Source organism: Cetorhinus maximus, chromosome 27 (genome assembly GCF_964194155.1).
Source record: "Cetorhinus maximus chromosome 27, sCetMax3.hap1.1, whole genome shotgun sequence".
NCBI classification, from domain to species: domain Eukaryota; kingdom Metazoa; phylum Chordata; class Chondrichthyes; order Lamniformes; family Cetorhinidae; genus Cetorhinus; species Cetorhinus maximus.
Genome location: NC_135905.1, coordinates 28808536 through 28822731, shown reverse-complemented (window position 1 = coordinate 28822731; position 14196 = coordinate 28808536). Strand labels below are relative to the sequence as shown.

The 14196-nt window shown below is 42.3% G+C and overlaps 1 protein-coding gene across 8 annotated transcripts in view; it reads left to right on the top strand.

Moving 5' to 3' along the window:
• p4ha1b (prolyl 4-hydroxylase, alpha polypeptide I b) overlaps positions 1-14196 on the top strand; it is a 91711-nt gene that overhangs the window by 35077 nt on the left and 42438 nt on the right. For 6 of the 8 annotated variants that reach the window (XM_078530972.1, XM_078530966.1, XM_078530971.1 and 3 more), the window contains exons 5-9: positions 1000-1137; positions 4356-4595; positions 6826-7031; positions 9609-9785; positions 11957-12027. In XM_078530972.1, the coding sequence (XP_078387098.1) occupies positions 1000-1137; positions 4356-4595; positions 6826-7031; positions 9609-9785; positions 11957-12027 (832 nt within the window). Of the gene's footprint in view, positions 1-999; positions 1138-4355; positions 4596-6825; positions 7032-9608; positions 9786-11956; positions 12028-12455; positions 12527-14196 lie in introns of all 8 variants that reach the window. The other 2 variants (XM_078530970.1, XM_078530965.1) reach the window with 1 other exon arrangement.

Genomic DNA, 14196 nt, shown 5'->3' with positions numbered 1-14196 from the left:
AATTCCATTGGAATAGTGAGGCCTAAGTTCACTCCAGTGACTCTGCCCCAAATTGACTTTCTACATTCTGGAACAAGACAGCAAGTAAGACTATGTGATTTTACGGAGAACCCCCTATAAATATTGACACACTTCAATGCAGTCCCCTGTCCCAACTCCCAAAGGAATCCCAACAACCCAAAGGAAATCCTGGTATCATTGCGGGAAATCATTTCACTAAAGTTTATTGATATAGAGCAACAGAAAAAATCATGCTAGTAGGTAAAAGACCAAAAGAATATAAAATATTGAATTCTTGAGCCAGAGTGGCCACTATACATGATGTGCTTAACTCCAAAAAAGCTGAAATCTGATGATCTCTCAGATTCTAGTTTGAAAACTATAATTCAAGCATGAGGGGGTGGAGGTCAACCAGGCCCCCATTTTAATTCCCAGCAAATTGTTAATACTTCTGCTGTTTTCTCCTGACAGCGTGCAGCTTGTCTCTCTTGACTCATCTGGTGTTCAGCCAAAAGTAGGGATGGAGAATCCATTTTCGGTGCAACAGCACCTTTTAAGGAAGTTGAACCAGGCAGGTTATTGATGATATTTGTGGAGATTTCCCAGGCCTCTCCACAAGGAAGAACTGCCCAAGTACAGAAAGCATATTTGAGACTTGGAGGGCAATGTGTCATAAAGACATTGTTGAACTAAAGCACTGTGGAGATTCACTAACCTGCACTGAAGAGTCAAGCAAAGGTGAAATCCTGCCCTAGAGGGAGAAGACAGGGAAGAAAAGTAAAACTGATAATGAATGAACTTGCACTGCCTTTGCATGTAGTTTAGCACTTGAAGAAAAGCCTTCACAGAAGAAAAGTTGTTACAAATTAGAACAGAGGAGGGGGGAATGAGAATAAGCTAACCTGCCATTTCATCTCATTCCCTCTACTGAACCAGAACAGAATATCATGTTACAGGTACTTGGTCTGGTGTAAATTTTGATACCCTATGTCTCTGCAGGGTTCATTTCTAACCTCACCATTCAAAGACAGCACTTGCCAAACGATGAAGATCAGACTGGAGCTGCCAAGGCTCTGATACGTCTCCAGGATACATACAAACTAGATGCAGAGACTATTTCTCGGGGAAACTTGCCAGGTATGCAGCGATCTTATGTTTTGATTTGGTAGTGCCACTGGCTCATGACACAGCAGGTTTTGTGCAGATGGCAACAAGTTCGAAGTAACTTTGCAGGGATTGCTAAAATGTGTGGCAGGGAACGTCTGTATTGTCTGAATATGTGTTAGTTGTGAGTTGGCAGCACTAGCATGCCAGTAAACATAATAAAAAGCAGTTTGACCTCCTGATGGGAGAGGTGAAAGTGGCTGAATAAGGTCAGAGTAAAATACTGCCAAATTAACATTTCCACAGAACTAAGTGTAATTACGATAAAAATATGAACATACATACAAACATACAGACTAGGAGCTGGAGTAGACCTTTCACCTCTCCAGCCTGTTCCGCCATTTGATAAGATCATGGTTGATCTGATTGTGGCCTCAGCACTACTTTGCTGTCATCCCTATACCCTTTGTTTCCTTTCGATCAAGAATGCATCTAACTCAGCCTTAAAAATATTCAATGATTCTGCCCCCACTACTCTCTGGAGAAGAGAGTTCCAAAGATTCATGACCCGCTGACTAAGGACCCTCAGAGAAATTTCTCCTCATCTCCATTTAAATAGGAAACCTCTTATTTTTAAACTGTGTCCCCTAATTATAGTCTCTCCCACAAGGGGAGGCATCCTTTCAGCATCCACCCTGTCAAGTCTCCTCAGGATCTTATGTTTCAACAAGATCACCTCTCAATCTTTTAAACTCCAATGGATACAGGTCCAGCCTGTCCAACGTTTCCTCGTAAGATAACCCCTGCATCCCAGGTATCAGTCGAGTGAACTTCTCTGAACTGCTTCTAACACATTTGTATCCTTCCTTAAATAAGGAGACCAAAAATGTACACTTGCCAAAGTGGACAAGTTCACATTTTCCCACATTATACTCCATCTGCCAATTTTTTGCCCGCTCACTTAACCTATGTCCATTTGCAGACTCCTTATGTCCTCTTCACGACTTTTTTCCTACCTATCTTTGTGTCATCAGCAAATTTAGCAACCACACATTTGATCCCTCCATCCAAGTCTTTGACATAAATTGTAAATATTTGAGGCCCCAGCACTGATCCCTATGGCACTCCATTCATTATGTCTTGCCAACCGGAAAAAGACCCATTTATCCCTACTCGCTGTTTCCTGTTAGCTAACCAGTCCTCTATCCATGCTAATATGTTACCCCCTACACCATGAGCTCTTATTTTGCATAGTAACCTTTGATGTGACACCTTGCCAAATGTCTTTTGGAAATCTAAGTACAGCACACAGGATGGATTTATCCATCTTGCTTGTTACTTCCTCAAAGAGCACAAATAAATTAGTCAAGTATGATTTTCCTTTCACAAAATCATGTTGACTCTGCTTGATTGCATTGAGATTTTCTAAGTGCCCCGCTATAACCTCCTTAGTAATAGACTCCAGGAATTTCCCTACAGCAGATGTTCAGCTGACTGGTCTGTAGTTTCGTGCCTTCTGTCTCCTTTTTTGAATAGAGGAGTTATATTCGCTATTTTCCAATCTGATGGGACCTTTCCACAATCTAGGAAATTTGGGAAAATTACAACCAATGCATCTACTATCTAGCAGTCACTTCTTTTAAGACCCTATGATGAAGTCCATCAGGACCTGGGGACTTGTCAGCTTTTAGTTCTAATAATTTTCTCAGACCCCTTTCCCTGGTGATTGTAATTGTTTTAAGTTTCCCCCCTCCCCCTCACCACCTGATTCACAATTATTTCTGGGATGTTATTTGTATCTTCTACAGTGAAGACAGATGCAAAATATCTATTCAGTTCATCTGCCATTTCTTCATTTTCCATTATTAATTCCTTATTCTTACTCTCTAGAAGACCAAGGCTACTTTTTTCCTTTTTAATTACCTATACACTGGGCGAATGGGCTTCTGTGTCAAAACGGTTAAATTCTGAGGACAGGTCGCACAGACTGATTAAGGGTTTATCTGAATGAGGGGTTTAAGATGATTAAAGGATTCGATAGTATCGATGGAGAAAAACTGTTTCCTCTGGTGGGGGTGGGGGAGCAGTTGGAGAACTGTAAAATGAGAGCCAGGACAAGCGGGGTGATGTCAGGAAGTACGTCTTCAAATGGAACTTTCAAACCAAACAGATTTTTAATCAGTAAGGGAATCAAGGGTCATAGGGAAAAGACAGGAAAGTGGAGTTGAGGATTGTCAGATCAGCCATGATCTCATTGAATGGTGGCACAGACTTGATGGGCTGAATGGCCTACTTCTGCTCCTACGTCTTATGGTCTTTTAGAAACTCCTATCTTTTATATTTCTAGATATTTTTCTCTCCGACTCTAATTTCCCCCTCCTTATTAATCTTTTAGTCATTTTTCGCTGTTCTTTATATTCTGTCCAGTCTTCTGACCTGCCACTCATCTTTGCAGAATTATATGTTTTTTCTTTCAATTTGATACTATCTATAACTTCTTTAGTTAGCCGCAGATTTTATGGCCTTCCCTTAGAATCTTTCTTTGTCGCTGGAATGTATCTTTTCTGAGTATTCTGAAATATCTCCCTAAATGTCTGCCACTGCATCTCTACTGATCTACCCCTTAATCTAATTTCCCAGTTCACTTCAGCCAGCTCTGTCTGCATGCCCTCATAATTGCCCTTGTTTAAATTTAAAACTCTAGTCTTAGATCTATTTCTCTCTCCCTCAAACGAATGGGAAATTCTCTGTAACCTCTCTGGAATTTCTGTATTATTGACCAACATCATTGTTTTCAGTGATGGTCAACATGTGCTCAAAAAGCATGAGCTTGCATTTACATTGCATCTTTACCATTGAAACTCCCAAGGTGTGCCACAGAGATATAAAGGAATTGGGCAGTGAACCAGTGGGGGAAGAAATGTCAAAGTATAATGGAAACCTTGGTTTAAGAGTTAGATTTTAAAGAACATCTTGTGGAGGAAATTGGGGCGAAATTCAAGATTGCAACTTAGACAGCTAGTTGTCTGTGATGATACAGGGGGAAAAGATGTGGCATCAGCAGATCAGAATTTGGAGAGGGGTAAGTTTAAGCTTTCAAGAGGTGACTAATGGGAGGGTTGAGGCCATGCAAAGCTTATTAAACACAAGGATAAGAATTTTAAATTTGAAGTTTGGAAACCCTTTTGCAAATGCTATTCGCTGTCTGTCTGACCTATCCAGGCAAAGGCATAATTCTCTTTTCCTCTCAGGTGTGAAGCATAAAACATCACTCACTGCAGAAGATTGCTACGAGCTGGGCAAAGTAGCCTACACGGATACAGATTACTACCACACAGAAGTGTGGATGGAGCAGGCACTGAAACAGCTGGATGCTGGTGAGGTATCTACCATTGACAAAATCACCGTACTGGACTACCTGAGCTACGCAGTGTATCAGCAAGGTGATCTGGACAAGGCATTAGAGCTCACAAAGAGACTGCTGAAACTGGGTAAGGATATGATGTGAAAGGTTCCTTATGCAGGAACTCCAAAACTACAGTTAATAAAGATAAGATGGGGCACAGTCCTGACAAAAGATGAGTTTGAAGTGAAACCCAGTAAAGGATTACCGCTGTTTGAAAATCACTTTATGGGAAAAGCTGTATTCACACATTTAGTAAGTAACTTATAATCATAAAATACCCAATGAAAAAAATGGCAACTTAATATCTGTAACTTTTATTTCCTTAACAAATGGAATTATGACTAATATATAAGCTAAATGCCTAATTCATGTGGCCAAAGTAATCTAGTACACCAGACTATTCAAGTATGCTAGAAATAACCAAGGTTATCACTGTACACTCTAGGTCTCTTCAACCTAACAGATAATATATAACTGCATGTCTGATTTAATAAGAAATAAAATTAGCTGAAAAAAGAGTCAAACCGGGTCAGATACCTAAATTATAGCTTCCAAAATCTGCTACAAAACAATAGAAGTGCAGAACAACCATATGATTCTCTGCAGCACCTTAAATAACCCGTGTTCTTCAAGGAGCATTTTTATATCACAAATTCACAGAGCCCTCCATTTATCTGCGCTGTAGTAGAGCTAAAAGAGAGCATGTCTTTTTAGGTGAACTGTGATGGTAAGAGTTGTCAGACACTGACTAAAATGCCTGCTAGAACAAACTCTCATTCCTTGTTGGGTTTGCAATCAAAAACTAACTGAATCTGCTTTGCATCTTGGAAGAAGTATTCATTATCAGCTGTTTCTAGCACCATGTGAATTTTGCAGCTAGCATTTGTTAAGTGGTTCTTCTAGATAGAGGTGACTTGTCTACCTTTTTAAAGTGGTGTCAGCATGAGACAGCTAATGTGTATTTTGTTGACATAGAGGTAAGCTATGCCCAACAGCAGTTTATAAATTTCAATGCCATTACTATAAGCCAAACACAAACACCCATATATCAATATTTTTTTTAAAACTTATTCTTTTCATGGGATGTGGGCATTGCTAGCAAGGTCAGCATTTATTGCTCATCTCTAACTGCGCTTGAACTGAGTGGCTTGCTAAGCCATTTCGGAGGGCAGTTAAGAGTCAACCACATTGCTCTGGTTCTGGAGTCACATGTAGGCCACATCAGGTAAGGACTGCTAAGATTTGAAACAAGACCGATCTCTGATCTATTATCAACTGTGTGTACCATTCAGTCCAAAGGAGAACAGGAGTCTGCCAAAAAAAAAAATGCTGGATTCAAATACCCAGAAGAATTAAGGAATTAATTGCATCATTGAGTTGATTTTTGTTCTATTAAAGGACTTAAGAAGGGATGGCATGTGGAGAAATGCTCCAATTAATATCTCCTATTAGGTGTATGTTTGAGAAGGCATTCGATAAGGATAAACTTGGGCTGTGATGAAATATCCCCTCTCTATAGTTAAGTAACCTCCAACATGCTCTGACAAAATTGATGCATGTAGAATCGCTACTTTTGGCAAGGTCCTGGGTGGTGACCAAAACAGTTTGAAATGTAGCTGGATTTAACTTATTTGGACAGGGTGGAACATACATGGGAACCAAACCCACCCCCCCAGCCCCCCACTGTAAAGCTCTAATGTTTGAACCTTTGTCTTGAAGTCCTTTCTTAAATATTCCAAAGAATCAAAAAGTTAAATTCACCATTGCCAGCAGGGAAGCCATATTCAAGGGGAGCATGGATCGGAGAAACAACAAAAGCAACATCTGGTTCTCCAACACACACACAATTTGAACATGGCTCCCCTCTAGGATTACTGAATATACTTATATATCTACATCCTAAAGGTTCAGTTGCTCCCCTTTTCTGTGTAAAAGAGTTATAATTAGAAGTACCAAGGGCCTGTGTACACACCAGTGTGCATCTACTACGGATCCTGTGCTTTATGCCCTGCCTCGCATATATCACAGAAGCAAAACCCAAGAGCAGAGGACAGTAATGTGGTATCATGAGCTGCATGTCTTTGAAATTGTCTTCTGCTTGTTGCTTTAATCGATGGTGCAAGAACTGATATAACTGTGGCAAGTAGTTTTAATAAAGACTGTTTGTTTTTAAAAGCTTCCTGCATGGGGTGGGGGTGAAATTGCAGCAATCATTAGACAGCGGAGTTTAAATTCATTCATCAAAGTTGTATTTAACTTAGTGTGGGGAGCAGATAAAATTTCTGTGAACAATCTTACACCGACCTCTGTTGTAGATCCTGAGCACCAGCGAGCAAATGGAAACCTGAGGTATTTTGAGTATATGATGGCTGACCAGAAAAAAGAAACGTCAAGCGTAGCCCAGAAGACCGAAGAAAACAAATCAGGGGATGTTTCACAAACGAAGAGAGAGCGCCCAAATGATTACCTACCAGAGAGACAAAAATATGAAAAGTTGTGCCGAGGAGAAGGTATCAAACTGGTAGGTGAATTATTTGAATGAGAAGGGTTCCTGGATGCTGGAGATTTACTACTTACAGGACCTGTGTTTTGCTTCTAAGTTTGCATAGAATGTATTACATGATGTGCACAAGCTAAATAAATGAGGAAGGTGACAGATTCTTCCCGTGATTTCCACCAATGAGGAAATCAAATGGATGAAGGAGATAAGAGACATTTTCAGCTGTGGCCTAGTGGTAACTTTCACCTCTGGGTCAAAAGGTCATGTGTCCAAGCCCCATTCCAGAGACTTGAGCACATTAATCTAGGCTGGCATTTCAGTGGAGTACTGAAGCAATGCCATCTTTCAGATGAAATGTTAAAAATGAGGCTCATCTGCACTCTCAAGTAGCAAGTAAAAGATCCCACAGCACTCCCTGGTGACCTGTCAATATTTATCCTCCAACCAACACCACCCAAAAGCAGATTACCTGGTCACTTATTGTATTGCCATTTGTGGGACCTTGCTTTGTACAAATTGGCTGCTGTGTTTCCTATATTACAACAGTGATAACGCTTTAAAGTACATCATTGGCTTTAAAGTGCTTGAGGTCGTGGGACATCCTGAAGCAGTGAAAGATGCTATATAAATGAAAATCATTCTTTCAATTATTTTCAAATGCAAGGCACGTGTTCTACAGAACTTTCAGCAAATCTGTCACTGTTGCCAAGCTATAAAAGGGAAGAATTGGCCATGAATCTCATTACTGATTGTTATCCAGTGACGTGTGGATGTTGGCTGAGAATTAGATGGGGTCTAGCTGTGTTACTGCCCACAATTGAATAGGCTGTTGGCTTGCTGTCTAGACTCATATGAAGAATGGTCATTTGGGCAAAGCATCAGTAGACTGCTGGAAGGATAGAAGAGTAAAGTGGGGAAACAAAGTTGCTGAAAAATGCTTAATTCGGGACATTGCAGTGTTTTGGCTGAGTCAGTGTGCCAAGCTACCCCTGGAGTAGCACTAGGCTGTGTGATATTCCTGATTTTGCTATTTCTTTTTTTGGAGAGTTAGCCTGGTTGTGTAGGCAATGTATATGGCATTGTTTCTCATCTGTTGTTGGAGTCTTAAAAGCCCATAACTTCCAATCTCCAGGGCGTCACATCCGGGGGAGGGGTGTGTACCCCAAAGGTGTGCTGAGGGACCACCCCATGGAAGTCCCCGCCTCAGGATTGCATAGCAATTGCCTGGGAAGCTCAAAACTTCCATTGGGCAATTGCCCTGCATTGAGATCCATCCGATACTCTGATTTAAATCACAGCCATTCGGTGGTTCAGACCGTCTCACAGGAATAGTTACCAGGAAAAGTTAGAAAATTAAAGCCACTTCTAACTTCTGGGTAACTATTGTACACACACACACCCCCCCCCACCCCTGATTACCCTCCGAACCCACCACAGGACCCCGCCCCCCCTCACCGACTACTCTCCCCACCCCTGACTACTCTCCCCACCCCTGACTACTCTCCCCACCCCTGACTACTCTCCCCACCCCTGACTACTCTCCCCACCCCTGACTACTCTCCCCACCCCTGACTACTCTCCCCACCCCTGACTACTCTCCCCACCCCTGACTACTCTCCCCACCCCTGACTACTCTCCCCACCCCTGACTACTCTCCCCACCCCTGACTACTCTCCCCACCCCTGACTACTCTCCCCACCCCTGACTACTCTCCCCACCCCTGACTACTCTCCCCACCCCTGACTACTCTCCCCACCCCTGACTACTCTCCCCACCCCTGACTACTCTCCCCACCCCTGACTACCCTCAAGTGCCATCTCCACCTCCAATTACCTTAGTGACCCCCCATGGGACCCCTGACTACCCTACCCCCTCCTCCTCCTGTGGGACTCTCTCCTTGACTACCCTACCCACCCTCCCTCTCCCATGGGACCCTCCCCATGACTACACCCCCACCCCGACTGCCCTTCCCATCCCTGATTATTCCCCCACCTCCCCGACTACCCTCACCAACCATGCCTCCACTTATCAATCACCCGCCTCCATTGACCAACCCCCGCAACCCGACACCCATGTCGCCCCCCCCACCCTCACAATCCTACCCACTTATCTTACACACTTAGCTTCCCCCTGGCTTCTCAACATGGCTGGACCTTTAAGATTACCTGCTTTGCGGCAGCCAGTGCCGTAAAAAAGGGGGCGTGTTTTCCTTTCCCTTTATTCCACTGTACTCGAGCCTCGAGAGCCCACTGCACTGCACTTCTCTTGCCCAGCCTCGAGCCGGAAGGTCGGGTGGGAAAGGTGCAGCTGCATTTCAGTATAAGTAACTAGGAGTGGAGTGGCAATCCAACTGATTGCCACTCCACAGAAGTAATGGCCCAAAGAATGGATCAGCATCCAAAATGTTTTGTATTTGATGCAAAATGTTCATGACCTTGTCCTTCCTGTCCTGTCAGTTTGCTGACACAAAATGGTCCTGTATTTCTCTTTGTAATGGTTTCTGCACTTCAAAATTAAATCGAGGTATCAAGTGCTTTGAAACCTTTCAAGAAATGTTACATGGCACTATCCAAACGCCTGTCTTCTGTTTCCATGCAGACTCCCCGAAGGCAGAAAAAGCTCCTTTGCCGTTATTCAGATGCAAACAGAAATCCTTCGTACGTTCTGAAGCCTGTGAAACAGCAGGATGAATGGGACAAACCTCGAATTATCCGCTTCGTTGATATCATTTCTGACCAGGAAATTGAGCGAGTGAAAGAGTTAGCAAAGCCAAGGGTAAGACATCACATCGTTCTGAGGCGTCTTTAGTGTGTTAGTTCACCAGCTCTGGTGCAGAATGCCAATTGCAAACTTGGGTGATCTGCCCTTCAACAAAATCTACTGTGTGTTATTTTTTACTTCCCCCCCCCCCACCCTTGGAAGGCCCTCACCACCAGCAGGTCAAGTTGAGCCTTGGCCACTTCTGAAAGCAGCTGCTCTGAACTAACCATGTGGGTGCAGGACATCAGAGCTACATTGATTCAAGACCTGGGTGCAGACCACTGCCCTGCCTTCTTGGACAGTGATACGTACTGTAGTGGCAACCTTCCATCTTGTGAGACAGCGGTTTGTGCTGTAATGATGATCAACTTTGTGTTAAGCATCGCCTGGTGTGGCTCAGGAGCCCCACTCTGGCATGGCAGCCTCTGCTGCATTTGCTGCAGAGGAAGACCAGGGTGCTGAGAGGTGCATGATTTGCTGGCCTCTGTTTTCTCTGGAGCCTCTTGTCAGCCAGCTAAGCTTTTCATTTCCTCTTCCAATGCCCTTCCAAATAGTCAGCCTCCAGAAGTCACGGTTGTCAGCGACTGTGTCTCAGTTTCAGTGTCAATGTCCACCATCTTCATGTCTTACTTGCAGGTGTCCTTGTGGTGGAAGTAAGAAAGCCAAGAAAGTTGTGACCCAGTGACCACACAGGTCTTTGAGTATACAGCCATCATCCTTCCAATGAACTTTGCCAAGCCAGTGCAGATGTTGTGCTGTCTTTGAAATGGCGTCAATGCAACAGAAAATTGTTTTAAATATATTTTTTAACCCCATCCCTAACAAAGACAGTGAAACATACATTTTCAGTATCTCGCACCCAAAATTCAACCCATTAAGTGTTAGTAAATGACCGATTTTCACCCTCTTGTGTTAGATTGTGTGATTAAGACCCTGCAGGTGAGCATTTGGCTTCTATTTGTGTAACTGATGGAATAGTGTAGGATCTGCACAAGTCCAGAGTGGAGTGCATGATTCTTAATTCTCTGTTAGTCTCTGTGCAACCATTTCAGACAGCACAGAAAGGCTTTTTCCATTCTGCAGGAAGAAATATGTACTTGCCACAAAATCATATAACCTTGGTTTTAAAACCCATGTTTGAAATCCTTCATCTTTTGACCTTCCTTAATGAGACTGCTCATTTAGTGGCAATTAATGCAGAATTAATTGCAGTTCTATAGGACATAGTAATTGCATAGTATAAGGCATTACCAGACTAGTAATCCAGAGGCCAGGACTAATCATCTGAATACATTAGTTCAGATCCCACCATGACAGCTGGGAATTTTAATTTAGCTAATTAAATAAATCTCAAATAAAAGGCTAGTATCAGTCAAGATGACTGTGAAACTATCAGATTATCATAAAAACCCATCAGGTTCACTAATGCCTTTTAGGGAAGGAAATCTGCCATTCTTACCCGGCCTGGACTACATGTGACTCCAGACCCACAGCAATGTGGTTGACTCTTAACTGCCCCCTGAAATTACCTAGCAAGCCACTCAGTTGGCTTCAAGAAGGTGGCTCACCACAACCTTTTCAGGGGCAATGAGGGATGAGCAGTGATTCCCACACCCTGCCCATGAATTTAATAAAAATGATTTGTACTGTAAATCAGTAGCCATTAAGGATTGGATTTGAACTGTCTTGTTGAACTTTTGAGCCAAGAGGCAGAGAAAATCTTTGATAATGCAACACTTGAAGTAGTTTAAATGGTCAAAAGAAATTGAAATGTGTTCACAAATCGTATTTGATGCACATTAGCCTCATTTGAACATGAAATCACACTTGCCCTTGTATTAGTTACCAAAAGAATTTTGGTGCATACTTATATGGTAAACTAATGGTCAAATTGAAAAATTACTAAGCCAACCACTATTCACGTCATTTGAGAAGCACAAGTGCTGTGATTGTTAGTCATGCTCCAAACTGGCTTTCTGAGAATTTCAGTTTTACAAAGATATGTTTGTTGCTGCCACCACTAACTGCACTCACACAAGCCAGAGATTGTGAAGGAATGACCCAAGGGTGATCATTCCAGAGTAATAGATTTTTTTTTTCCACTGGAAGGATTCTGATTGGTCCTGTTCTACATTCCGTCAAGTTGGTAATCATGTTTCTGTTTTTCTGATTGGTTGGCTTCACAGCTGAGACGAGCCACCATTTCTAACCCAATAACTGGAGTGTTGGAGACAGCTCATTACAGAATAAGCAAAAGGTAAGCGAGAGCTGTGCTGGCTCCTCTTCACAGTGAAGCTGCTGCATCTTGTTCAAACCATGCATGTTTGGAAACTGGCATCCACCGACGTGTAGCTGGGGGAAAGGTGACCACCAAGAGCAGGGCTGAATTGTCAACACGTCGATGAAATGCAAAACATGCAGTTAGAACCTGTGGTTCTAGTATATGCAAGCAGCTTAAACAGATGCAATCACCCATTATTCTCCCCTCCATCTTCACCTTGAGCTTGAGGAAAACCAACCTTTAAAAATGAAAGGACATTGAATTGGAACTCAGTCCCAGATGTAATACTTGCTCCTTCTTCCTTTTCTCTCCCATATCCTGACCAATCGGAGGCTTCCAGAATTCCACTAACAAGTGGTGATCTGGCTGTTCCAGGATTAAATTTGTCCTTTCTCTCTCTGTAGCTGAAGCGTGCCACAGTGCATGACCCTCTGACTGGCCAGTTGACAGTTGCAACTTACAGAGTCTCCAAAAGGTAAGGGGAAGCTATGAGGTACACTTTAACAGTTCAGCGACCTGGGATAGGCCTTCAGCACATATATTGATGGTGTGAGCAGCTCCAGCACCTCTGTGATTTATGGTGCAGATTTTTTTCCCAGCTACTGAAAGCCCTGTTGAACTTCATAGTAACTGTATCCAATGCCAGGAATAACAGTTTCCAGAGCCACATGAGCATTAGGGATGTCAGGAAAGGATGCAAGAAAATGGTTTTTGTAAGATGGAGTTTCAATAAAGGTGAATTATGATTGGAGAAACTAAAACTGCTGCTTGTCAGTGAGTTGAAACTTTAAATGTAAATACATTCTGAGAACTAGTTTCTCAATGGGGTTCACTTTTCCCTTTAATATTTTTAATTATTTTTCTGCAATAATGCCACTTGCTGTGTTTGCATAGTGAGATGTCTCCATTTATATAAACAATATTGGTATAAATCATGCATTTCTGACCTCTTATGTAATCCACTGTACCTTGCTATTATTTACCCTCTTTTTAATATCTGATACTTTCTAATCTTGTAACAAATCTGCAAATGTGTTTTCATGTGTGTTTACAGATTGATTACAACCAGCATGCAAACATGAATATCAGCATATTGTTATAAGACTGTGTTTTTCCTGCTGCATCGTGTTGCCCTTACTGGTATATTGTGGTCAATTATGCCCTATAATGTACACCTCAAATGCAACATCCTTGGCTCTTGTGCACTATGTTACAGTGAAGGCAGAGTGTAGTTTTCGAAATGCTTATTTTTGTGGGGCACTAATTTTAAGTGTTCTTCTTTCACACCTCAGGCTTTACAATTATTGGAATTTGTTTTGTGTTCACCGAGGCTTGTTATAGCTGTTAACAGTCGTCTTAAAATGCTTATCTGCTGAGAACAGAATTAATGTTGTGAGTGCACAAGAAATAAGAACAGGAATAGAACATATAGCCCATCGAGCCTGCTCCACAATTCAGTTGATCTTGAACTTCATCTCCACTTTCCTGCTGACTCCCCGCACATGTAGTCCGACTTGAGTGGAAAATTATTAGGGTGGTGGTTTGAGAGATTGGAGCAAAAGTGGCATTCAGTCTAAGCTGAGTTTTCCCCACATACAACCACTCCTGTTAGATCAGCCAAATATACATCTAAACAAATGATTAACCTTGTTTAAGGTGCCTGGCATTTTTTTTACTAGAGGAATGAGTACATAAATAGGAGTAGGAGTATACCATACAGCCCCTCAAGTCTGCTCTGCCATTCAGTTAGATCATGGCTGAACTTTCACATTAATTCTACTTTCTTCTCACCCTATCTCCATAATCTCTTGATCCCTTTAATGCCCGAAAATCTATTACGCTGCCTTGAACATACTCGACTACTGAACATCCACAGCCACACTAGAGAATCCTGAAGACTCAATCCTTTGAGTGAAGAAATTTTTCTTTAACTCAGATCTAAAGGGCTCAGGGTTAGGTCAATGACCCCTCATCCTAGACTCTCCAACTGGGGGAAACAGCCTCTCAGCATCTACACTGTCATTCCCTCACTGAATTTTTTACATGTCCATGAAACATCTCATTCTTTTAAACTCCAGAGAATAAATGCTCAGTCTACTCAATATCTCCTCATAAGACAGCCTTCTCATCCCAGGAATAGATTAC